At 39.5% G+C, this 25,099-nt stretch overlaps 1 protein-coding gene across 3 annotated transcripts in view; it reads right to left on the bottom strand.

Moving 5' to 3' along the window:
• The window catches only part of ANK3 (ankyrin 3), a 311,217-nt gene that overhangs the window by 137,203 nt on the left and 148,915 nt on the right, over positions 1-25,099 (bottom strand). For all 3 annotated transcript variants that reach the window (XM_068400123.1, XM_068400124.1, XM_068400125.1), the window contains exons 2-7: positions 15,224-15,325; positions 14,622-14,720; positions 14,137-14,235; positions 8,480-8,578; positions 4,505-4,690; positions 2,597-2,695 (exon numbers count right to left, since the gene is read on the bottom strand). In XM_068400123.1, the coding sequence (XP_068256224.1) occupies positions 2,597-2,695; positions 4,505-4,690; positions 8,480-8,578; positions 14,137-14,235; positions 14,622-14,720; positions 15,224-15,325 (684 nt within the window). The remainder of the gene's footprint in view (positions 1-2,596; positions 2,696-4,504; positions 4,691-8,479; positions 8,579-14,136; positions 14,236-14,621; positions 14,721-15,223; positions 15,326-25,099) is intronic.

Raw genomic sequence — 25,099 nt, 5'->3', positions numbered from 1 at the left:
GATCCTTACCTTTGATACTCAGCTATCAGCTTGACTCAGTATCTGCTAGTACTCTTCCCATCAGCATTAGCAGGTACTGGTTCACACCTTATAGCAATGTCTTTTAGCTTTGGGGATTTATCTTCATTAACAAATCACTGAATGATGCTATGTTGGATGAATAGTGGCCAGCGTTAACACTTTTCACCTGCACTCTTACTTACAGTTTAAGGCAAACATTCTCGGTCTGTCTTTGTTCAAAATTTTTATGCCCGCTCTATCACACCCTCCACCAACTCCCCTTACTAGTCACAGACAATCTCTAAAAAATAACTGTTCAGGTTCTTTGTATGGTTTTCGAATGTGAGAAGTCCTATAAGTACAATAGTAGTTTCTATGCTAAATAAACATGGTATTATTTTATTGTTTTCATGGGTTTGCAATGCTTATCATAAACGTTTGCTGCATGTAAATATGTTCCTTAACTACAGAAGCATTCAAGTTTTTAGATATACAAACTATCCAAAGTAAAAGAAAATACTACAGTTTGCTTTTTACTATGTGGCAAATGCTCTAAGCAGTAGTATAGTACTTTTCCTCTTGTAAAAGTAAAAAACACAACACATTATCAAAATCTCTGAAAAGGAGCTGCTGAATTATCCATATCACATAATTCCCCTCATAAATATAATCTTAAATACACATTGGGTTTTCTTCCTTTTTTCTACTTTAATTGAAAGGCTGTTCCAGAACCTCTTACTTATATTTAACATTATTAAACAATTATTAATTAATTTATATTAACTATCAATACTTAATATTAAATATCTACATTTCTAGACGACATTTATTCATGGTCAGTTTATACCTATTTACTCTAACGTCAGCATTTGCCTTCAGTTTGAATGCCTCTTGCTCCCTTGAGTTTCTCTCCCTATTGTCCTAGGGACCACTACCACATCTCCTCCCTGGATTTGTTTTGGTAAGGTTTGGTGAGCCGAATTCTTGCACTGCCTAATTTTGTTTTGGTTTGTTGTGGTTTTTTTTTTTTGTTTTTTGTTGTTGTCGTTTGTTTGTTTGTTTAGTTCATTGGTTTGGGTTTTTTTTTTAGTCTATATCAGGTCCTCCTGTTTCTTGGTTGGTAGATTGTTGGAGAAACCAACAGGAGAAATACGTGTATTCTTTAGCCAAGAGTTTGATCTGTTTTCCACTAGGAATTTCAACACATTTCCATGTTCTATTGCACACTTTCTGTACTGACAACCATTCCTGGCTGTGTGTCAGCAGATATTCCATAGGCGTCTTCTTATTCATACAGCCCAAGCCATTATTGAAGAAGCTAATGAGCAAATAAATATTTAAGAACTTCAGTAGGAAGTTCTAGCTCCAGCATTTTCCAATACTAACCTATTTTGAATGTTAGTCCCTTTTCTATTTATGTGTATGTCCCTAATCACTCTCCCTGCTTTCCACTTCTTAAAGCCTTGCATACTCTCATGGCACCTACTCAGCTCTTCACCCACGTCCTCTCTACCCTACCGTTCTCTAGCCCTCTATCATGGCTCATTAAATTTTGTGTTACCTCTGCATTTGCCTTTCTTTTGTCTCTGGTCTCATGCCTGGCACAATCTCTTTCCTTGTCCTTCATATTGCTGTATCCCTGTCCATATAAATTTATTTATTTTCCTGCTCTTCCAACTATATATAACTTCCCTCTGACATTTTCTGTCCTTTACACTTCTGCTTACATTTTATTGTTCCCACATCCTCCCTACCCTGACCACACTCCTTCACTCTAATATTCCTCTTTGGTCTTCTGACAGGCCTGACCTTTGACAGTAGATATGGTCAAACTTTGGCCCAGGCTGTGAGATAAGCTTCCTGTGAGAGGATGGACTTACTCCCCAGGCAAGAAGGCGCAGCTGAAGCCACCGGTCAGCTGCTTCCCACCCAGCCCAGAGTGAACCGAGGGAACACCAGGAAAGCCCATACCATTTCCCTCCTGGCTCCCGGTCCTTTTTCATACATCTGAGCAACTACCTTGTCACTCCCTGGGCTGTGTTGTGACTTTGGTGTATGGCTTACAGGGTCAGGAGGGGTAGTTCCCCCACTCTACTGTGGCTTCTGCCATACAGCTCTCATCATCAACTGCCCTCCATTTCTATACCTCATTTCATTTTCTACCTCTCCGGTTTCTCAGATCTCCTTTACGTATCATCTGACTCTCTTATGTGCAGTGAAGGCACAGCTGCTTTATTCACCAGTACACCTGCACTTCGTGTTCACTGGAAACAACTGCTTATTGAGGACAATTGAACAGGGACAGCACTCCTACCATATGTTGAAGCTACAGGTGGAAGCATTCATCTCACTGAATCCCAGCCTACCTTTTGCAACACTGGAACTATGAAAATAGGAGCTCTTTTTGATTAAAACAGAAGTTTTCGAAGAGCTGAGGTTCAAGTTCAGCAGCCCAGGGAAACCCCCTTTACACTGTACGGTAACAGAACAAGGCCCCTCGGCTGGCAAGAACAATGTACCTTTCCACACCTTTGTGGAAAAAGTGTTTCAAAGCGATGATTAAGCAAACTAAGCATAACTAAGATTCCACACTTACCCTTGCAGTGAAGTCCACAGCAGCACCCCGATTTAACAGCAATGTAGCTACATTGATATTTCCATAGTGAGCAGCTATGTGGAGGGGAGTGAACCCACTCTGGAAAAAAAAACAAAACAAAACAAAACCAACAGATACTTATTTTTTATATCTCATTGGTACTCCAAAATTTGTATCACATCACTGACAAAAGCTAGTAATAGGAGTCTGCTGCAAGTCATCATTCCAATTCTGTACTAGTTTTCACTCACTGACGTTTATTTATAGACTCTCAGAGAGTCTAAATAAAATCACATTGCTATGCAGGAGGGAAAAAAATTAACATAATTATTCTAGAAGACCAGAAGTAGGATAAAAGTTTCAGTTATTCCAGAAAAAGAACAGCAAAACATTTGAGTATTAAAGCAACAATCTGTCTTTTACAAGAAATTAATTTCTAACTAGAAGTACCTAGTTGTTACCAGTATTATGTCAGTCTTGCAAGTCAAATCTCTTAGAGATTCTTTGCAGAAGTTCAGATACAAGTCATTTAATGATACTTGCTAACTATTTTTTATTAATTCAAAGTAGATGCAAATGAAAACAACATCAAAGACAATTTTAAATTATTAATATGGTTTTTTTTTTTTCCAAGGATTAGTGCCGTAAAGCTCAATCTCCCACTGTGGGCAATCACACCGGGTTATGTTCAGACACCATGATTTACCACAGTAATTAGAAGATGCCTTACTGATAAAATTACTTCAGCAACTTATTTTCATATTTAAGTAGTTTTACTTCCTTTTAAAGTAATGCTAAAACATGCAGCAATTCCATCAGTCCTGCAAAGTATGAAACCTTATGGGAACTAGATGCACTTCTAAATTGTTAGCAAGCCATGCTAGCTGCCACTGCCCCGCTTTGGGAGTTTTGCAGGTATTTAACCACTCTCAGATCATTCTATTTGCTGACACCATCAAGGTAAGTGTCATGCAGAAGCCTAAAATCAGACCTGGATGCACAACATGACAGGGTTGTCTGCAGCTCTTAACACATCTGATAAACATATGCTCCATGAGAGTCCCTGAAAACTCCATCTTACATAATATGGCTCTTTTATGATGGCCGTTAGTTCCCAAGAATGCTTACTCTTACTTTTAAACCCTACTTGCAGCTGCAGAAAGCCCTGGTATCTAAACTACAGTCTTCTCTAGCACATGCTACTTCATTTCATCTAAAGCAAGTACTATCCTATAAAACGCGATGCAAAAAGGAGGAGGAAGAAATGATGCAGCAGCACTAAGTCATGGAGGAGTGATGATGCATATATATATTTATATATACCTCTGTTGTTCTATTCACCATCATCTAGGTTAACACATTTGGAAGCAAAGAGGGGGAAAAAATGAACGGTTAGTTCACCACTGGTGATATGGATGCAAAAAGCTTCATGATTGCTATGTGGCATGGCAGCTCAGATGACAGCACAATCAGCACACGAAGGAAGCTTGACCGAATGGAAGCTGAATGATTGAGTATTTTGAATGTTAATTGTTACATGTTTACCAAAGTTCTTAAAGTAGCAACTGCACAAACAACTAATCAAACAACTTAATTGAACAATACCTATAGCACACCACTGCAGGAGTGGCTTTCATTCCCAAGAGAATAATTCTAATAATATTTTGCTTATTATTTTCCATTTGCAAAGTTTCTACAGGAGAAATTAACCCTGATTTAAACAAAAAGGGAATGGGGTAGAAAGAGGCAAAGGAAGTAAATGAAATGTTATTCGTAATCACACACTATAGGAGAAAGTTATGTGTAACTCTGCAGCAAAATATTTCACCCTAGGGAAGATCTTCACTGGATATAATACATGTGGCCAGCACTTAATAGCATCAAACCTTTTTTCTTTTTACAACTGACCTTTGACTCCACATCAGCATTGTGGTCGTTCTGCAGGAGCAGAGCTGCTGCCTTCGTATCATCCTTGCGAGCAGCGATGTGAAGAGCAGGAAGACGGACTTTCCCCTTCGTATCATTTTCAAGCAGCAGTGAAACCACCTGGTCATGACCTTGCTGCAAAGCTACTGCCAAAGGCGTGAAACCATCCTGCAACATACAATGGGGACTCTCAACACATGTTCCAAGCTTTCCAGGGGTCGGAAAGGGAAAGGGAAGAGATCTCAGCATTAATAACAGTACCGGCGCAAATTCAAATGTAAAGTGTAACATGGTGCAGATTAAAAGTACCCTGACACTGAAATTGGAGTCAGTTGTTGGTGAACTAGGTCCCAATTGCTCAAAAAACCTTTTTGACACTCTAGACTGAAACATAAAATTATAAGACACAAGCAAACAAAAATGGCTAAGATTTGAGAAAGAGAGTGTGAAATTACTCATGAATTAAGAGTTACATAAATAAGTATGAGTATAATAAAGTGTATAATTATATAAAAAAGTATAAAAATCTGAAAAATCAACATTACAATTGTTAATGATGTCTCCATAGCAAATTATCATCCATTCACCTCACAGCTATAGGTTATAATCTACATTTTTAAAGAAAGAAAACCCTAACACTTCAGTTCTATCCTCTGATATATTTTATATATGGATTTCAAATCTAATAATATTTGAATATGGATATCACATTCTCCCAATATACCCATTATTTCACTACAACTTTCATTTATGAAAATTTATACAGATGTGGTGGACAACCCTCTTACAAACAGAAATTATTTCCTTTCAGACTAACAAATAGTCAAAGTAGTGCAGAATAAGAAACCTGAAAAATAGATTTTTGTTTAACAGATTTTAGAGTGGATTCCTCAAACACATGAAAAGTACAGTCTGAGATGTTTTTATAATTTTATTTTTACAGATTCTTAGAAAACTAAAGAATGAAAGAGTTGCCATTGAGATTCTGCTCTTTCCCAAACATTTAAGTGGTATTCCAATCCAGGAACACATTCAGCTTTGCCCAAGATAATACCTATACATCACTCAAAAAATCACAAATGCAAATTACTCTACTTGGGATATTTATTTATTACATTTGACTCTCAGTCAATATATCCAAAGCTTATATTACCAAACTTCGTTACAGTTTAGTAGGTGAACACCTTCTTCCACCTTTTCAACTACTTCTGTTATGGTGAAACTGTTTAAGTGTGAAATAAAATTGCAGCAATAACACAGAAGAATGTAGATCCTCACCCTATGTTAAAAGTTCAGAGTTCCACTGTTAATTTTTTAACTTTTGGAACTAAAAGTAATGTTTTCAATAAGGAATTTCACTCTCTGGCTTACCAAAGAGCACCTCATTTTAGGAGGAGTTCTGAAAAAGGGCATTTTTTTCAAAATTTTGCAGGGGGGGAAATCACTGAAATACCTTGGGTCCTAAGAAGTACTTTTTTTTAAAATTAATTTTTTTAAACTCATTTAACCACAGCCTTCCCCTTTGCCTCCATCTCACCATCCTGCAGTAGTGGGGCAGGGCTCCGGTCCCAGGCCTTGGGCGGCTCCTGGGGTGAAACACCCACAGAGCCTCAGACTGCGGGCAGAGTGCAGCACAGGGCGTGAAAAATGCTGTGTAGCTCTGAAGGCCATAAAACTCCATGAGCATCCCCACAAGAGGGCTCTGGCAATACAGCTACGATGTACCTGCAGAAATGGAGGCTCTTGCCTGGAGAAACCCTGAGTGAGACAGCTCGCGCCTTAGTGGCCCCGAGACATTGGCTTCCTGGTCTACTTATTCAGCCGACACCAGTGGCACAGTCAGCCACTTCACAGAGAAAAGCGGTTTAGCTATCTACAATGTCTTTTCTCACTGGGATTTCTTTTCTGCTAAAAATGCTGTTAACAATAATATTAAAAAAAACCTCTAAGAACACATTTTCTCCTTTCCTTAGGGAAAAGGAGTGGACAAATGGGAGGGAGCACTTCATTTCAGTCCCAGAACAGCTGCCATCCCCTATACCCCCCGTTTCCTAACTCTGATGAGAGTTGCCCATCATTTCAGTGTGTGCAGAGATCACTGTACCAAGGCCAAGCAAACTGCAACCAAGAATATTAGCACTGACAAGAACGCATTTCCACCACATGCTCTCTGAAGATGACAACTCACAAAAAGCAATTGCAAGCAAGTACCATGATGTCAGTACTGTAATTAGAAATTGCACTTTAAAACATAAGGCAAAGCCCACTCCAGAAAAAACAAAACAAAACCCAAAAAACTAAAAACAATTTAAAGAAAATAGTTGGTTCTGTTTTTTTTATTTAGATTAAAACACCTTTCTTAGAGTGTTTTATTTTTAATGAATATTTAACTAAGTGGCAGTCACTTAATAACAAAGGCTTTTGCACTTAGAAAGATAAAGATAAATCAGATTTATGTGAAAACTTGGACCAAGAGAAAATAAAAAAGCACCCGTAAACAACTATCACAAACAAATAAGGCAAGAAAGGCAACGTTGTTTTGTAGTCTGGTATCTTCAAAGGAATTCTCCATGAGTAAAATTAGATTGCACCTTATCATCAAGCTGAGTTGGAGAAAAGCTCAACCTAAACTGACATACAATGCTCAAGGGAAAAATACCACCAAAGAAAAAGAATCATGTACCCGTGCACAATCGTAAAATTTCTATTTTCAGAAAATCATACAGTGGCAAGAATATTGTCAAAAGTCTGAATCTGTTGTACATCTCCAGGGATCCCATAACTTCTTTGTTTCCAAGTTTTTACAAAGAAATAGAAACTAGCATTCTGAAAACTACAATTTTCAATTAATTTTCCAGATTTAAAATATTCCATTTTGGTATTTCTTTGCTTTCATATCTTTGAGCATTTCCAGAAAGTAGTTTTTGATGCACTTTTCTAGTTATAACTAATTTTTAGTGGTTTTGAAAACTTAATTTGGATCCATTAGTGATTAATTTTTTACAGTGCTGACTTCAGAAGAGAAGAAAAAGATTCCATCCATACATCATTGTACAGTGATACTATGAGGTATAGTGATGCAATAAACTGATTTTGCATTTCATATTTTGCAAAAAATAGGGCTTTTTCAAATAAGCATTATTTCCTTCATGGAATCAGTTCAGATACAGCAATCATAATTTAATAAATATTAGAGAGAGCACACAGTGAAATACCCTTCTTTTTTTTTTGGTAGCAAAATCTTGGAATTAAGACAACTAAAAATTCATCAGATTAAAAACCTATCTCAATGCAGTACATTTATGACTATTAATATATCTGCTTTTTTTTTTTTTCCTTCTAGGTTACCTTATTTGAGTTAGAATTACTTTTTAAAGCAAAAAATAAAAAGTGTTCTTCCAGAAAGATCACAAGGATGGACCTTGCATCTTTCTGGCAGCTTGAAATTATCACTGCAGGAGCAGATGGGATAACTAGGTGCTACGGAGAGGGTATCAACACGGCAATAAATACAGTTCAGAAAATGCTCCAAGCACTAAGTAACTCTGTGTTTTCCCTGATATGCCAGGGCTGGCTCCAAAGTGTAGGTAGACAGCTGTTCTTGCTTTATGGTTCCCTCCATATTACTCACTGTTTTTAATGAAAGCACAGAGAACTTTTATACTCTGCACACAGCTTCCCTGTTTGAGCACTTAACCTGAAAGATTACCAGTTATGACTAAGAACATATCTATTTTTAGACCTGTTTCTAGTTAAAGCCTTTTTTTATTTTAGAAATGGCAAGAGTTTAAACTGCTGAAAAGCCAATAATTCAGTATTCATTAGCACACTTTGCAGAGAGAACTATTTATTGGTCTTTAATTTTGTATTTAAAAGACTAGTTTGATATAAGCTGGCAAGAATCACTGCCGAAGCACATTTTACTTTGTTCATAACATGTGAAATTCAAACTTTTACCTCTGTGGCAAGGCTTTGACTGGCACCATTGTCAAGAAGAAACTTAACAACCTCCAGGTGGTTTTCTTGGGCTGCCATATACAGTGGAGTGAAACCATTCTGAAATAAGAAAACACGAGTGTAAACACTCCACAAACGTTACACACATATCACAGATATGCCAAACTCATGTAGATTAGGATGAAACCAAATAAACTATGTGCTCACATGACAGTTAATGGCATGATTTCCCTTGATTTAAGTGAAGATAGGAGAAGGGTAGTATTATTTAAAAGGACACAGTAGAATCTTTCAGCTGACCATATACAATTCCCACAGCTAAGTGTGAATACTTCCTTTTACATCTGTTGTGAAGTCAAACTAAAACTCAATCTGGACAGGCCATTTGATAGAGATGAGTTGTGATTCCCGACAAATGCAGCCACAGCAATGGAAACACAAAATGGGACAAACAAATACAAGTCTGTAACAAAAGTAAGAGCAATCACTCTTCAGAACACTTTCCAATTTTTTCTCTTCTTTCCATTAGCTTTGACTTCTTTTTCACTTGTGCCAGCTACTTATGCCTTTTGTCTCCTCAAATAGCTGTCTTCTGAGCATAGCCTGCTTGTGGTCACTGAGCTACTTCATATTTGAGGCACCAGGAGATATGAGGATCATTGGTTCTCAGTAGTTTGAGACAGAGGTTTATCCATGTTTCCGACCACAGTAGAGCATTTCTCAAATTACGCTTAAGTGAGTGATTTCAATCAATGCAATACAAGTATTAGAGGCTGCAGAGCTTAACTCATTCTTTGGCAAGTGCTTTCCTCTTACAGTCAATGCTTTTGTCTTTGCCTTAACTGTATACAGGTCACAGCCTTTCAGGAATTGAATTTTTGGGGACTAACATTAAGGCGATGTATTTTTCACTATTGCTCTATGCATTTCTGAAATTCACAGCTTTGACGTCCAAAACAGTAAAATGAAGTCATGAAACCTGCCCTGGGATCGAGATACCTCTAAAGGAATTTATAGAAGTTGCTAATTTGCACAGGAAATTGTTTGGCTTTCATATAGCACTGCATGTCCCTCAGTCCAACAGAATTGTGAACTAGTGGTAAATACATTTTATAGTAACAACTTAAAAAGTCCGTATGCTATTGACTGAGCAGTTTCGTACTGCTGAAGGAACGAAAGCAGCACCATCAATAAGAACAACAATCTCTTTCTCCTCTGATCTATCATGATGCATGTTTTTACCCTTAGTACTCCAGCGTTACTCTGTCAGACCTACCACTGCTATATTGTGCCTGATCCCTTTCCTTATGGTACCAGCATGGGTGATGATGCCATTAAACATTTTGGCCAGGAGGTCACTAAGGTTTCAGTGGGCTCTGTCAGGGCCCTGTCTTTCTTCTCACTATCTTCCAGATCTCATGCCATTGGGACTTCTGTGAACCTCAGACTTCTCTTAAGTAAACTTCACACAGAGTCAGCTGCAATGGGGGCAGCAGCTTCCCTCTTCAACTGCTCCCTCCTAAGATCCACCCAGACTTCTCACTCTACCACACACCACTTCTGATGATTACTCTAGAGAGTGGGCAGCACAAGGAGGAAAGGAAATACAAAATAAAATAGGAGGTAAGGAATAGTTAAAAATAACAGGTAAAACAAAAGAGAGATTTCATCTGGTTTAAATATTGTGGCCAGCAGGTCAATGCAGGTGATTCTGCCCCTCTACTCCGCTTTTGTGAGACCGCAAGTACTGCGTCCAGCTCTGGGGGCCCCAACATGAGAAGGACATGGAGCTGTTGGAGGGAGTCCAGAGGAGGGCCACGAAGATGATCAGAGGGCTGGAGCATCTCTCCTATGAAGACAGGCTGAGAGAGTTGGGGCTCTTCAGCCTGGAGAAGAGAAGGCTCTGGGGAGACCTCATAGCAGCCTTCCAGTACCTGAAGGGGGCCTAACAGGAAAGCGGGAGAGGGACTTTTAACAAGGGCATGTAGTGACAGGATGAGGGGGAACGGTTTTAAACTGAAAGAAGGGAGATTTAGATTAGATCTTCCGAAGAAATTCTTTACTGTGAGGGTGGTGAGATACAGGAACAGGTTGCCCAGAGAAGTTGTGGATGCCCCCTCCCTGGCCATGTTTAAGGCCAGATTAGATGGGGCTTTGAGCAACCTGCTCTAGTGGAAAGGTGTCCCTGCCTGTGGCAGGGGGGTTGGAACTAGATGGTCTTTAAGGTCCCTTCCAACCCAAACCATTCTATGATTCTATGAAATAACAGAAAAGTTCAGGAAGTGCTTCCATATGACTGGGTTTGGCTGAGAATATCAGCACTCTCACATCTGCAACGTGGCCAGGGCAGGCATTTTGGCAGGGTGGAAGGCACAAGGGGAGCAGCCCAGCAATTCAGCAAGAAGAGTTACAAAGGAGATTGACCTAGATTTTGAAGGAAAACGATGAAGCCAAACAGAGATGAGCTGAGAAGAGTTTGGCCATATATTTGCATCAAAGAAAAAATATCAACATCCTGGGCTCCAGAGAGATGAAGGGAAACCGTAGCCTAAGACCTATAGTGAATTTCGGCTGAGTTATAGTAGTCACAGTGAAAACAGCTGAGAGACATCTGACTCACAGCAACAGGGTAGAGTTGCAGGGCATGCGTCCAACACAAAGCACGCAGGAGAGCGCAGGTGACCTGAGGCCGAGCGTGCAGGCTTCACTGGCAGCAGAGACAAATAGGAGGTCAGAAGAAAGGACAGTTGGAGAGGAAATGGCATGAACTGGATGTTTGATCCAAGAGGAACTTTACCATCAACAAGACACTGAGCAGCTGTGAAGCCACATGTTTACAAGGCTTGCGCAGGCTGCAAGGTCTGTTGCTGTTCCAGTATTTTGATAATTTGGTCTCTATTCAGGAAAGCATCACCACAAGCATAAAGCAGGCGCTGAAGTCCTACCGGAGCCAAAGCCTGAAGTTAGCAATGTGTTAATGCACTCCCCAGAACCAAGGCCTAATGGCTTAGTTACTGTACAGTCAAAATTCTGCTTAACGAAAACAAAAGAAGACAGAAAGCTCTTGCTAAGGTACCTAATGTGTCACACTACAGGTTATTATCATAGCGAACAGCAGAGTCTGGCATTTTTCCCTGTCGTTTCATGGCATACTCAATATCTATTTACTAACTCAGCTGGAAACAAAGATTAATTTTTTTAGTTTCAAACATTTGCATTTAGAAAGGAAGCAGGAAACAATTCCTAATTATTAGTTTCAGAAAGTAATTAATAGGCAAAAATTCTCGGAACCAAGTATTATTAGCATTTGGAGGCAGAGCAGAACCTTTTCTCCTATGTTAAATTATTGTAGGGTTTTCCACACCTTTCCCCCCATACTTTGCTTTTTCTTCTCTCTTTAAAAAGGGGCTGAAATTGCCAGAGAGCCACAAGCCTAAGGAAAGCATTTTGTCTTCAATAGTAATAAATAGCCCTTAGAAAAGGCACAAAATTCAGACTCAGTAAAAATTCACTTTTTTTTTTTTTTTTTTTAAGGACAGGAAGATTTGGTTGAAGAAGGCCTTACATCCCTACCACTGGTACTGTGAGCGGGGTAGAGCTGTTACCTTCAAGGGAAGAGGAGATAAAGCCAAACTCACAGAAAACAGGGTCAGCATCAAAAACAAAACAAACCAAAAATCTTTGGGTAGTCTCTCTGTGGGTATGCCAAATTCAGCAGAAATTTATTCTAAGCTTTAGGAAGGCTCAAGTGATGCTCAGTGCCACGGACAAAGCTGGTCCAGGGGCAGTGTGGTAACAGGGAGCTCCAGGAACCTCCCAAAAAGACCAATCGCAACTGGAGTATCTCACTGCCGGGTGTTGGTGTGGAATGGCCAATATACATGTGTCTCAAGCAAAGACAGCAAAGGCATCCATAATGGGGTGGGGGGAGGAGGGGAAATTTTTATTTCTCATACGTTAGCAAAATAAGGTTAACGTGGAAAAACCTTAGGGTGTATGGACAATGCAGTTATATAAGATGTTTACAATCTCAGATTATTTTTAGTTTTAGGGCTGAATACACAAGTTCTCAAACACAAGCAGAAAAGATCCTTTCAGTCATCTTAATTTCTTTAACAGGAAAAACACTAGAAATATTTCTGCTTTGTTTTACTTCTTAACAATCATGGAAGATTGTATTTAAAACTACTTTGTTGTTGTTGTTGTCCCTTTAAATTCAAATTATATAATGCCTGGAACTAAATATTGCTGTATCTAGCTACCATAAAAGAATAAGAAAGGAGAACAGAGTAGCCTATTTTCTTTGTGCAGGTGAAGAAAACATGGAATACAGATCAAAAATAACTAACATTCTGTTCATATTATTTGAGAGATCATTAAAAAAAACACATTTCTTTAAAACGTACATTTTTAAATTTCCCTTTTTATCAAACATTTTCTATCAAGCCCACATCTTTGTAATACAGAAAAATGGCAATACTGGGCTAGATGAGAAGACCGTCTCCTAATCTGATCCACTTTCTCTGACACTGTCTGCCAGGCAGGCCCTGAGCAGGGATATCAGGAATGGAGCAAGCATGCAGGGACACTTCCTATGGCACAGCCACTCAGCTTTCAAAAACCTGTGATTTAGACAATTTTTTTGAGCCAGAGTTTTTCCTCTATTTCATTTTGCTTCTTTGCTCTTAACACCAGCACTGTTTTCCCTTATTTCACATTTTCTATAATTGACCTAAATATTCATTCAAAGGACTTGACCAAACTTAAAAGCTCTGCATATGCTTGCAGTACCTCCTTGTACAAGGAAAAGGGATGAGCTCTATTAAGCCTGAGACACTGAATTATGTGAAACAGGATCCCTTTCATTTGAACACGGTCTCTCCCACTCCTGTTCTATCGGTATCTCTTCTGACTGTGTAACAATTAGCAGCTCGTAGGACACTGGAGGGCAGATCTAAAGCTGAAAGGTAAATGCTTTGCTGTGCTGCCTGTTACACAACCACTTCCAGTATCCTGCAAACACCCCTGGATGTGCCTCCACTTTCTCCATCTCCAGGGGGTGCATCCGTGTGGCTTCAGGACAACTTAAAACAGAGATGTTATTTCTGTGTTTTCTCTGTTGATGAATGAGGTCGGCTACTCGGAGTTAATCCCAAGTGATGGTTGACATCCCATGTGGGAAAAAACCTGAACACAATCTGGCATTTCACTGCACTGTCATGCCTATGGGGGAAGACAAGACTTGATGTGTCCATGGTATACTCTGACCACCTGACAAGGGGTAGAGCAGAAGGGGGAGAGCTGGAAGCATTTAAAGTTTTAATTGTATGTTGAGTTACAAGGTGGGAATGAATTCAGCACTACACTCACTAAAATGCCTGTTTCAGTAATAAGATGGTAGCTATGTGTTTAAACTTTGTCCTTGCACCTGTTGTCAGTTACCTATGTGGGTGGAACAGTCAACAAAGAATGTTTTTTTTTAATGTTAGCAGGATTACATTCATCTTACTGACTCTATCAAACTCTATTTTCAGAAGCCAGCATTAATACAATGAGATCTACCAAATATGCTTACTAATATTAGAGTCTATAAGGGGAGAAGAATTTTAATGTCAGAAAAGTTTTTGATAGTAGCAAATGGATAAATATTACTTTACCTGAGACTGTGCATTGACATTGGCCCGATTTGTAACCAACACTTTGACTACTTCTGCTTGTCCAGCGAGGGATGCTATGTGCAATGCTGTGTTTCCTTTCTGAAATGAGAGACAGTAATATTTGAAAAGAGTACAAAACTCAAACTTGAATATATGACAATACTATCAAGAACACATTCCACTTTAAAATATAGTATTTCTTGCAATAAAATACTCCCACTGAGTACTTCTAATGGGTAAGTTATTCTAGAAGACGTGGACAGAAACCAAGACAGGAATCTACAATTTGTTCAGTAAATCTTATCCCTAGTAATCTGTGACATTTACTATCATCTAAAAGGTTTCTATTAAACAATTGTTGAGACCACTTCACCAGTGGAAAATGGGCAATTACTGCTGCAGTAATGTCTGTAATCTGTTGGCCGACACTTTGTTCCCGTGCCATCAGTGTGAACAAGAGAACAATTTAGATAGGCCTGACTGACCTTTGTTGCTGCATCCACACTGGCACCTCGCTGTATCAGTTCAGAGACAACTTCTACGTGCCCTTCTTTGGAAGCGAGATGGAGAGCATTCAACCCATTCTGTTTAAAAAAAATAAATAAATAAATAAATAAAAAAAAAAAAGAGAGAGGAGGAAAAAAGAAAAGCAATGGAAAAGACTGGCAAAGGTTTTCCAGCATAGCAAACAACAGATCAGGAGACAAATTATTATATCCCAGTGAGAGGACTGCTTCCAAAAACTATTCTTATGTAAATTTTACAAAAACTAGATTACAAGGAAAGAGTATGAATTAAGTCAGGATATACTAGCTCTGGGGTCTCCAATTTTGTATGCTGTTCCATGATCTGATGTAATACAAATGGAATGAAAGATAACGTCAAATAGCACAACATTCTCCAAGTGGAAGTAAAACGATGTCTTGGTAAGGGGTTACGATAAAAGCTTTAATTGGATAAAGTATGTAAACATGGCCATCAAAAAACACGTAAGTTATCACTGACATGAAGTGCAAATATAAAGACAGATTTGAGAAATAGTGAGAAAGGCATTTATGCAGCAAATATAATCAAAATATTCTTCAACCTGATTTGAAATGTTGATGTCCACTCCACTTTTTAAGTAGTCGAGAGCCTTTTCCAAGTTGCCAGCCCGAGCAGCTCTCAGGTAACTTGCATTTGTGTCAGACTACAAGAAAAAAGGAAAACTCCCATTAGAAATTACAGCACAATATAAAAATATATTCCATCGGCAAACAAGTTACCCAGGACACAACATATTGTACATACATTTAACTGGACATGAAAAGATCCCAAACTGCCTTATCAAATATGGGTCAAATCCTGTCCTCCTTGTTTATGCAAACTCCCTCTGGTGTAAATAGGCTGTCCGCCTGACTAGGCAACACAAGATTTGACTTTATATATAAATGTGAATTATGTAGCACTGTCTAACGTGCAAGGCTAGTAGCCAGGGACACATCTGGTACCCAGCATGGAAGACAAACATGGTAAAGCTCAGGACAGGACTCCATAGAAACCACTCTGCTCTTTCCAAAAATGCCACACCACCTTTAATGTCCAAGCTGAACAGACCAGACCACTACTGTGAGATCTCACGATAGATTTAGAAAAAATCCAAAATACTCAACGTTGAAGGACTAGGCTACCTGAATGAAAAAACACGGTTCTACAAATTAAAGCATTTTACAATCTAATGTCTGGTTACATTTTGTTTTATTTTCCCCATCCTCCCTCATTTTATTTACAGTATCTGTTCACATTCAGTGAAGTAGCCATAAATCCCTAGGTACAGTGTCATTATCTAAACAGCATTTTACTTTTTTCCAGATCTTGCTTTAAAGATAGCTGTGCAAATTTGCTTTATGATGACTTCAGCTTGAATGTGAGGATGGCAGAAAGGATGGTTAAGTCATGAAAGAGATCACTGAAAGTAATTCCTGTCCCTGGAGGGTTTCAACAACAAGTTATGCAAATATCCACCAAGGACGGTTTAGATAATGCTGATCCTGCCTTGGAGCAAGTGGAATGAACTGGGTTAGCTTTCAAGAGGGACAAATCGTATAATCTGGTTTTATCTGTGCCATGGCTTCCCCTGGCATCTTGGGCAGTCAATGCAATTTTTTTGTGCCCTCTTCTCCATTAGTGTAACAGGAATTCTTTTCTTCTTTTCCCCTCAGTATCATTTCATCACAGGCACACACCACTACAACTTTAAGTCCTTTATGATCCTTTAAGGTTTTAAAATGGTGCAAGAATTACCTTCAGAGAAAAAATTAAAGGCAGTAACTGCTGAGAGAAATACAAAACACCCTGGCACCAAAGCTCAGTTACTTATCCAGCGCTCAATTTTTTTTTCATTCCCCATTTTCTGGATTTGCTATAGACTTTTCCCCTCTGCTGTCAATGTAGCCACTGCAAACTGGATGTTCTGTTCAAGCATTGCTTCAAGCCCATCTGAAGTCACCTTCATGTGTAAGATGAAGTGATGTTGGGCATAATGACAGCAAAATGGTAAGTCGGTATGAAATCTGCTTTCTTCTTTGTACCAGTACAAGCTACAGGACTATTTTACTAGTACCTTCAATATAACAGGCTCTCTCTTCCAAGGAGAGAACCATTGCTTATGGACTCTTCATTTTCTCTCGAGTTTTGCACACACGGCATTCCACTTTGCGATGGTAAGTTACTAGCTTCCCTGCTCTTAATCATTATTTTCCAAGCACGCCATGCTGATCATTACAAATCAATTTCTGCAATGTGCTTCCAACAAAACAGCCCCAAATACCGATGTTTAATCAGGCTCAATTAAAAACAAGGTGCTGCTACAAACTACATGGTCAGAACTGTAAAGACTACGGGGAAGAACAGCTGCCTTGAGAGGTGCAGTAAAACACTTTCATTGGGAAGATCATCTGAACTGTGCAATGCAGATTATTACAGGAGACAGGTCATATTCTCAGTGCTTAGCAACGGCAGCCACTGGGGTAAAAAACAGGTCAGCATTTTATCAGCATTACCAAAGGTATGAGGGAGGACTTAATAGACCGGGAGCCTTTTTTGTCACAGTGTAATGGCATGTCTGTTTGGCACAGTCAGCAGGTGGACAGTAATTAACATCCGCTGTTTACAGCTGCTGCTGGGCAGGGAAGGGATGTACCCGAGCAGCTTGCTATGGAAAATCAGCTCCCGCCGGTCACATTAATGCATGCCAGACAAGAAACACTGCTCATACTCAGGAACATTTAAACCTTCCTATTTGCTCAAACAAAAGGCCGGGGGGTGGGGGGGGGGGGAGGCAGGAGGAGTGATAAATAGCTGATATTCATATTAATAGCTAACTGCTGTTTCACTGGAGAGGGAGAGCAAACCTTATGTCTTTTAAGGACTTCTCTTGGAAATGCTTGCTAACAGGAGGAAGGACAGAGGTTAGGTCACACTTCCAGCCTGGGGACATACAAAAATATTTCAAATCGAGCTAGCTCAGGTGCTGCTAAGTGATACACAAATCTTCCTGAAATCCCTCAAGCAAACAGCGTGTCCTCCTTTGCCACTCACCACTGACAACTCACTCCTTTTGCCCAAACTGTCCAGAAACATCACTGACACCAGCAGCCAGGTTGCCACCCGAGTGGCGGGGCTGGTGGGGTGCAGGGCACAGCGCCCTGCTCACCTGTCAGCCTGGACTCTCACCGCCCAGCCAGGGACTGGCTCCCAGCATGAGGGGCACCATACAGAAAAAGCAGCACTGACATGTGCAGGCACTGCAACGGCAACTAGGAAGCAGCCAGAGAAGCTGCCGTTTAACAGCACACCGGGGATAACACAAACTCTCCCACACTTCAGCTGATCTGAGTTGGCACTTCCAGTTTCCACCTTACTGGTTTCCAGTTACTTGAACATGATATGAGCTAGTGTGTGAAACTGCAGGAGCTCCCTTAGCAGCCAGGGTGTAACACATCCCTGTGCACTGAGAAGGGGGAACACCTTTTTTCCTGACCTTGGCTAAAGCGCCCCAGCCCTCAGACTGGGTTAACTCACCCTTTCTGAGCCATCATGCATAGAGATTTTGTGATTTGCACAGAGGGATAACAGACTGAGGATGTACAACTGTGCAAAAAGTTCAAGGGGGCTTCTGGGATTCTCTCCATCCGTTAACAGTCTCTGCCATAAGCAGAAACATGCCATAACATTAGAGAGAAGAGAGAGCCAACATCTTTGGAAACCAAAAGCAATTCCAGCCTCTGGAAAAGTAGCATCACCAGCTTCTACCTTCCTTATGACTAAGGCATTACTTCAGACCTGCTCAGATAAAGAATAGACTTTCAAGCTTTTTCTACATTGCACAATGCCTTGAATACCCTTGTTCTTAAGATATTCCTCTCCCAAAACCCAGAAGAACCAATGAACACTATCCAACTTTACAAAAGCTAAACAGAGGGGTCAGTACAAATCGACCAAAAACATCAAACCAAAACTTTCACATTTCTGAATGTAAAGTTTTCTCAACTTTACATTTCTATTTTAAGCTTAAATTATTTTTTTTAAATACCACAATAGGGTAGAAAAAAGCCATTTCCAATTGGCGCTGTTTTGTTTAAAACAAAGCCTCCTGGAGTCCCTGATAGAGCCTGTAATTGCCTCTGTGTTGCAGAGACAGGAGCAGCATCAGAGCCTAGGCTCAAATCACTGAAGGATTTAAAAGATCAAACAAGCATAACAATAATGTTAATTATTTATCTGGATTGCTATCATGCCTGGAATCCCCTGTCAAAGACAGATCAAGGACCTGCTATATCAAATGCATTAAAAAATACAGTAGGGGAAAACAGGATTTTAGGTTTCCAGCCATCGCTCAGGACACCCACGCAGGTAGGTGCTCCCTCTGGGGGTAACTATTCTCGATATACCCACTTCCACCTTCCACGCTAGTTGTCCGAAAGACAAACCCCACACAGAGGGCACATCTACAGGACATTCCCTTAACAGACCTAATAAAAATTTTCTCCCATACTAATTACTTAAACCTCAATATTCCTGAGGGAGGCATCCTGTATGCTAGCAATCTATTCAGATCCCTTTCTTTCTTTCTTTTTTATTTTTTTGTGATCAATCCCAATATGAAGACAAAAATTGACTTTTATATTTGTCAAGACAGTGAGAATCAAAGAGGACAACAGGCATGGGACATACATCAAAGCACCCTGAATATTAGATGTTCTTGCAGTCAGCCACAAAGATTGCAACCCTTCCTGTGCATTTGCACAGGGTCCCTGTTGTCAGGCTGTGTCCCCAAAACCTTTCCCTGCTCCCTCTTGTGCTCCCTGGGGATGATAACTTTTCAATCTCTATATCCAGACTCAAATTAAAAATCAAGATTCTTACAAGCATTTTAATTCTTGGAGAGACAGACCTCAGATCCCGTGCACAGTGTTTAGTTCTGGAATGGCTATTCAGACAACATTTAATGAACAGTGGATTTACGAGAGTACCAGTACTAATGCATGCATAATATCAAGCTTTTTCTTCACAGATGGTATGAATTCTCCCCTCTCCCCCCATATTTTCTTGAAAGAAAAAGGGACTATTTCTAGTTTTAAGAAATGCATAGATGCAGATGATTGGCTAATGAATGCAGTTTTTATGCAATATATATTTCTTTTAAATTTGTGTATTTCCCTTTTATGTACTATGCTATAAAAATTCAATTCTCTAACGTACAGCAGGCTGATGAGCTTGCAGACTGCGGGCTGCCTGCAGCCCACAACAGGTTTTCTAGTCTGGAGCTCATTTCAACAGCCTTCATCCCAGAGACATCTCTGGAAAGGGATGAGGCTGAAGAAGCTGTGCTGGTAGCAGTACTCCATTTCCCAACCCTTCTTTACCCTTAAGGTCTTCTAGTCCCACCACATGATGTACGGCAGAGCCTGTGATGTGCAGGGGTAAGACCTGAGAATTGTTTCCCCATTTTGAGGAAAAGCTACATGAGGTAAAAACATTTCTATTACAGGAAAGACTAACTCCTAAGTCACTGGGATGTTACCTTAAGACTCCATTTTAAAACAAAATGCTGATGCTGACTCACACTAGCAAATACATATTCACTATCTTTTTCTCCAAGTGCTCCTAGTGAAGTAAGAGACTATTTATAGCATAAAGACAAAAACTATCATGAAATTTGCACTCTGTCGACCAAGGGTCTGGCCTGGCTTTTCCACGGGACTAGAGAAGGTCCTCTCAGAAAACAGAGAATAAGTATTATTTAGCCTCAAAAGTGCAAAGCTATTATTCTCAACAAGCACAGGCCCCCTCCCATACTGATGGTATTTTTATTATGCTCATCTCTCTTTCCTTTGTGTTCTGCTTACAGTGGCTTCTTTTTCAGATTAAAAATCCGGTCCTTTTTTCACATTGGGAGCAGGGTTTTGTTTTTCACTCCATCTTTAACAGTAGCTGTTGTGAAGGGAAACCCCCAGCAGGTTCCCATTGTGTCGGAGCAGGATGCATTCTGGCTTGAGTCCCAACAAAAAGATGCTAACCATGCCACACATTTGTTGTGGGGGGAGGCGATGACCTCATTTTAAGGGATGAACTTATGTTACTTCCATTTGGAAACGTGCTCAACAAAACTAGTCTTGCAGCAGCATGAGATGATCTGAGGAAACAGATGATAACATTTTTGCTTATTTTGATAAGGGTGGGCTTACTGCAACTGGTAGCAATTTTTTTGCAGTAAGGCTCAACTCTGATGGGCACTAAGCACTACACTGGGAACTGGAGGTCCTTGGCATTTCTTAGATTTTGCTTCTATGTTAATTTAGAATTTTCCTCTAAGCAAATATGTTACACTCACTTGGTAAGGGATGAAATTTTATTTCAAATAAACTGTACTGGCCAGTTAGCAGCAATGTCTGAACTACGTGAAATAAACCAGCCATATCATTTCCTTGGGGACACTCTTCACCCATCCTTCAAGCAGCTGTATCCTTTGTATTTCCCTACTACCTCATAACTAAATATGTATTAAAAAAATTGACTTGTATATTCTTTATTAGAAAGGGGGCTGGCTGCACCAAATGCAAAGATGATCTTTGTGCAAACAACTATGGCTGTACTCATGCTTTACATACCATACTACCGTACGTGTTTTCTTCTGATAAGAATGTGACAGCCTGGGGCCAACTGCTATCTGCAGTTCTGCTGCTAATTACCCTTCAGAGAGATGCTTTTGGGATCACAGCCCTAAACACAACCACAGGGCAACAGGAAAAGCTCCATTCCTACTGCCTGACAATTCAAAGGAAACATTTTTGGCTAGGGAAGGCCAGCTATTTTGAATATGATTGCAGAATGAGAAATGTTTTAATTCTTGGTCAAAACCCAAACAAATCTCCCTAATTGTCTGCCCTATCATGCAACTTCATCATCAACTTTCTTTGATCATATTATTGTTTTGTGCATGATAAAGTAGCCAAACACATTATACTATTTGGCATGTCCCCATAACTGGCCCTATCCCAACTATGTAACTGCGATATGTTTTCCACAAGTTAAAAACTACGCTGGTTTCAGGCTGCATGAAAGTCCTCTTTGTGGTCACACCCATGGAGACTAAAACACCTCATATTTCTGCAAAAATTGCATATGAATCTATAATCAACTGTATTTGCAACAACTGAGGCTCTATCCCTGTACAGTAGTCAATATTAACATGCTTGTAGAGAAAATAAAATATTTCCTGAAAATCAGACACTTAAGCAGTTCAAAACAGAGTGGAAAACACACTTTAGGTTCAGCTCCTTCTTTCTAGAAATCCTTGACCAAACCAGGAAAACATCCAAGCAAACAAATAAGCCTCTTTCCTTGCTAGACCACAAGACAAGGTAAGTTTCTGATGCGCAGGTTTAGCATATACTATTTTCAAGATCACTTGCACCACTCTACCTGTTAGAGTCTGTCTTGGCAAAATGCTGAATTTGTGCTCACTGTTACCACTGAAAATGAACCACCTGTATTGGAGTGGAAGATGGTTGAAAAGGACCCAAAGCCTGAGATGTTAAGGCTGGTACATACAAGAACATTTCACAGCTTCCAGTACAAGAGGTGTTTATCATTGCCTTTAACACCATCAAGAGGTCTAGAGTGAGTTGTTTGCAATGACAAACATCTCCTGTGAAGCTATGATGCAGCTTTCTTACTGTGTAAGTTGCTTAGACTTGATGTGTGCAGTCTTCTTCAGCAGACTAAAAGTCTAGTCAGTCCTGTGACTTACAATGCAACTAGTCCAGCCCTGGGTGTCTTTAAATGCCTGAATAACTGCTTCCTAAGAAAGTTCAAGCACAAGATAGAAACAAAAAGTAGCTGTTATTCTTTTGGTTTTCTACAAAGAGCAAAGGGGGTTGTGATTTCCATGGCACAAAAGACACAGAGTTAGATGGGAAACCCCTGCCTAACATCCACATGTAACATAGATAACACGTTGAACATAACATCCAAGTTGAAAATGCCCCTAACGCTGTCATCTCCATATTATTTACTTGTCACCACAGATATTCAACAAATACAGAATGACTTAGGTGCAGTTCTAACACAATTAACATCTGATAACCCAACAGAAAACACCTGAACTGAGATCAAACCCATCCCACAGGAACAATGTTCAGACAGGAGGCAAGGGTCTATGCTACTTCCAGTACTCTTTGCCAGTTTGCACAAATGAGGTTTTAAGATTTTGAAACACAAGTTTGATACGTCAGCTTCACCTGAAGAATTTATGAAAACAATTACTAGTATGAAAGTGTTAAATTAGTAACACCAATAGTAAGATCCTAATTTTCCAGGACTACAAAATCAATGTACATCTGCACGACATATACAATATTTCTAAGTATTCATGAATAACAAATCACAAGAATTATTTTAACAGGAAAATAAGATTCCTTTGATACTGACTTTTCAGCTATCAGATTGCCCTGTATGAAAAGATAAACTTGAATGAGAAGGTAAATTGGGACACACTTTCCAAGATCCTAAAACCAGTAAAATCACTGGTTTCACCAGTGAATCACTGTAGTCTATTAGAAGGGTGCAATCAGGCAAAGAACCGGGCCCTTTGTGACCAACTCACAAGTATAATCAATAAAAAGGATCCGATACAGCTGAAGGCAAAAGATTCAAGCATCTAAAATTCAAGATTCATTCTCCAGGCTGACAGCCTCAACTTCTAGAAGTTTATTTCAAATTCTGTGAAGAAACTCCTGAGCCTGTAATGACTCATCTCTCACTCTCTAAAGTTTTCCTATCATACACTTGCAAGTGAAAGATAAATCACTGGCTTTCATAACTGCTACCACAGTCATAAAGAGCTAGGGAAGGACTGGATGTGCTTCGAGGGTTTCGTCTTATGTTTATATTCACCTGAAGATAATAACTCTCTCACATGTCAAGTTAGATGAGATGCCATTGATCTCCTCCTTGCTATTTTTCTCTCAGAAAATGACTACCCAACGAGCATGGAGATAATTTCAGCACATCTCAGGCTCAAATTTAAAGTCATTTCCATGCTGAAGTCACATTCTTCAGATCGCTGCATGAATTCTGTCAGTCGGTCCACCTGCTGTTCTCTGTGTGCATCTGATTTTAGAATCAGGATCCAAAAAGGAGAGGAAAAAAATTCAGCAACCTTCTTCAAAACATTTTTAAAGTGTATTTATTTGTCTGTAATTTCAGACGGGAAAAAAAAACAGTATAAACCTAAATCAGATAATATTGCTGCTTTTAGGGAGAGAGATTATATTCACTCAAAACGAGCTCACTACAAAAATATTATGTAAATATGCTTCAATCAGATGTAGTGAAGCGGAAGTTACTGGTAATAAAGTGGAGCAAACAGCATGTCAGTGGAAGCGTAATGCACATGAATATTTCCAAAAAATACTGTAGTAAACAAGCTACAGGAACTATAGGCAGGCTACAAAACCTCTTCTGTAGCTAGACAATCTATTAAGAGCTTTCAGTACAGTGAATTCAGAAGTTTCCTGATCTCTTTTTACCTTTCCACTTTACACCTGCTTTTGAATGCATCTCATTCAAACCCAAAATAATTCTGCTTTGGAAGTTTGAATATCATTAAATTGAAAGACTGTTTGATGATAACCAGTCAAGCCATTTCTGAGGTGGCAAAAATATACACAGAAACACACCAATTTACACTGTAAGCATTGCAAATCCCACCTGTAATTAAAGTTTACACTTTTGTAAGCTTAAGAGGCATTTGAATGGCTAGTTTTAAAGCTATCTACTAGAGTTCTACATTTTTTGACACATTGTTCAGGATTCTTACAGGAATTACAAACCTTTATCAGTTTATAAGTGCTGATGCACAGGTTTCCATAGCAGGGATTATGACCTCTGTCAGAAGCAAAGAACCTCTTCCAATTTACACACCTAAATACCTTGTTGAAAAGAGTCTCTGGCTGGAAAAGCCCATGTAGCTCATGTGACAGATACAGAATCTGAAGGGTCAGTGGAAATGACCTAAAGAGCTTTCAGGTACTAAGAGGACTCCTAGGGCAAGATTTGCAACACAACCATAAACTTGGTAAGAGTCAGTTCTCTAGGGCTGGTTAGATGAATCACATGAGCTTTGTCATAGCAGTTTACCTTAGGAGAGCTTGTAACATTTACAGAACAATCTGTCCTGACAAGTCTTTGTAGATCTATTGTGAAATATATATGCCCTGGTACAATGAGAAAGGATTGACAGAACCAATAAACCAAAGGATTCAAACATCTCCCTAGAGTCAAAAGACTGGCTGAGGTAGTTTTGGTTGTTCGGGAGGAGAAAAACCTATGTAGCACTTCCCAAACGCATGAGGGCAATTTCACACAGTAGAGTTAACAGTTTTCAAACGCAGGAGCTGAGCAACCTGCCAGAAGACAA

Source organism: Nyctibius grandis, chromosome 4, assembly GCF_013368605.1.
Source record: "Nyctibius grandis isolate bNycGra1 chromosome 4, bNycGra1.pri, whole genome shotgun sequence".
In the NCBI taxonomy this organism is placed as follows: Eukaryota; Metazoa; Chordata; class Aves; order Nyctibiiformes; family Nyctibiidae; genus Nyctibius; species Nyctibius grandis.
The sequence above is the reverse complement of the archived record's forward strand: the minus strand, read 5'-3'. Positions and strand labels throughout refer to the sequence as shown.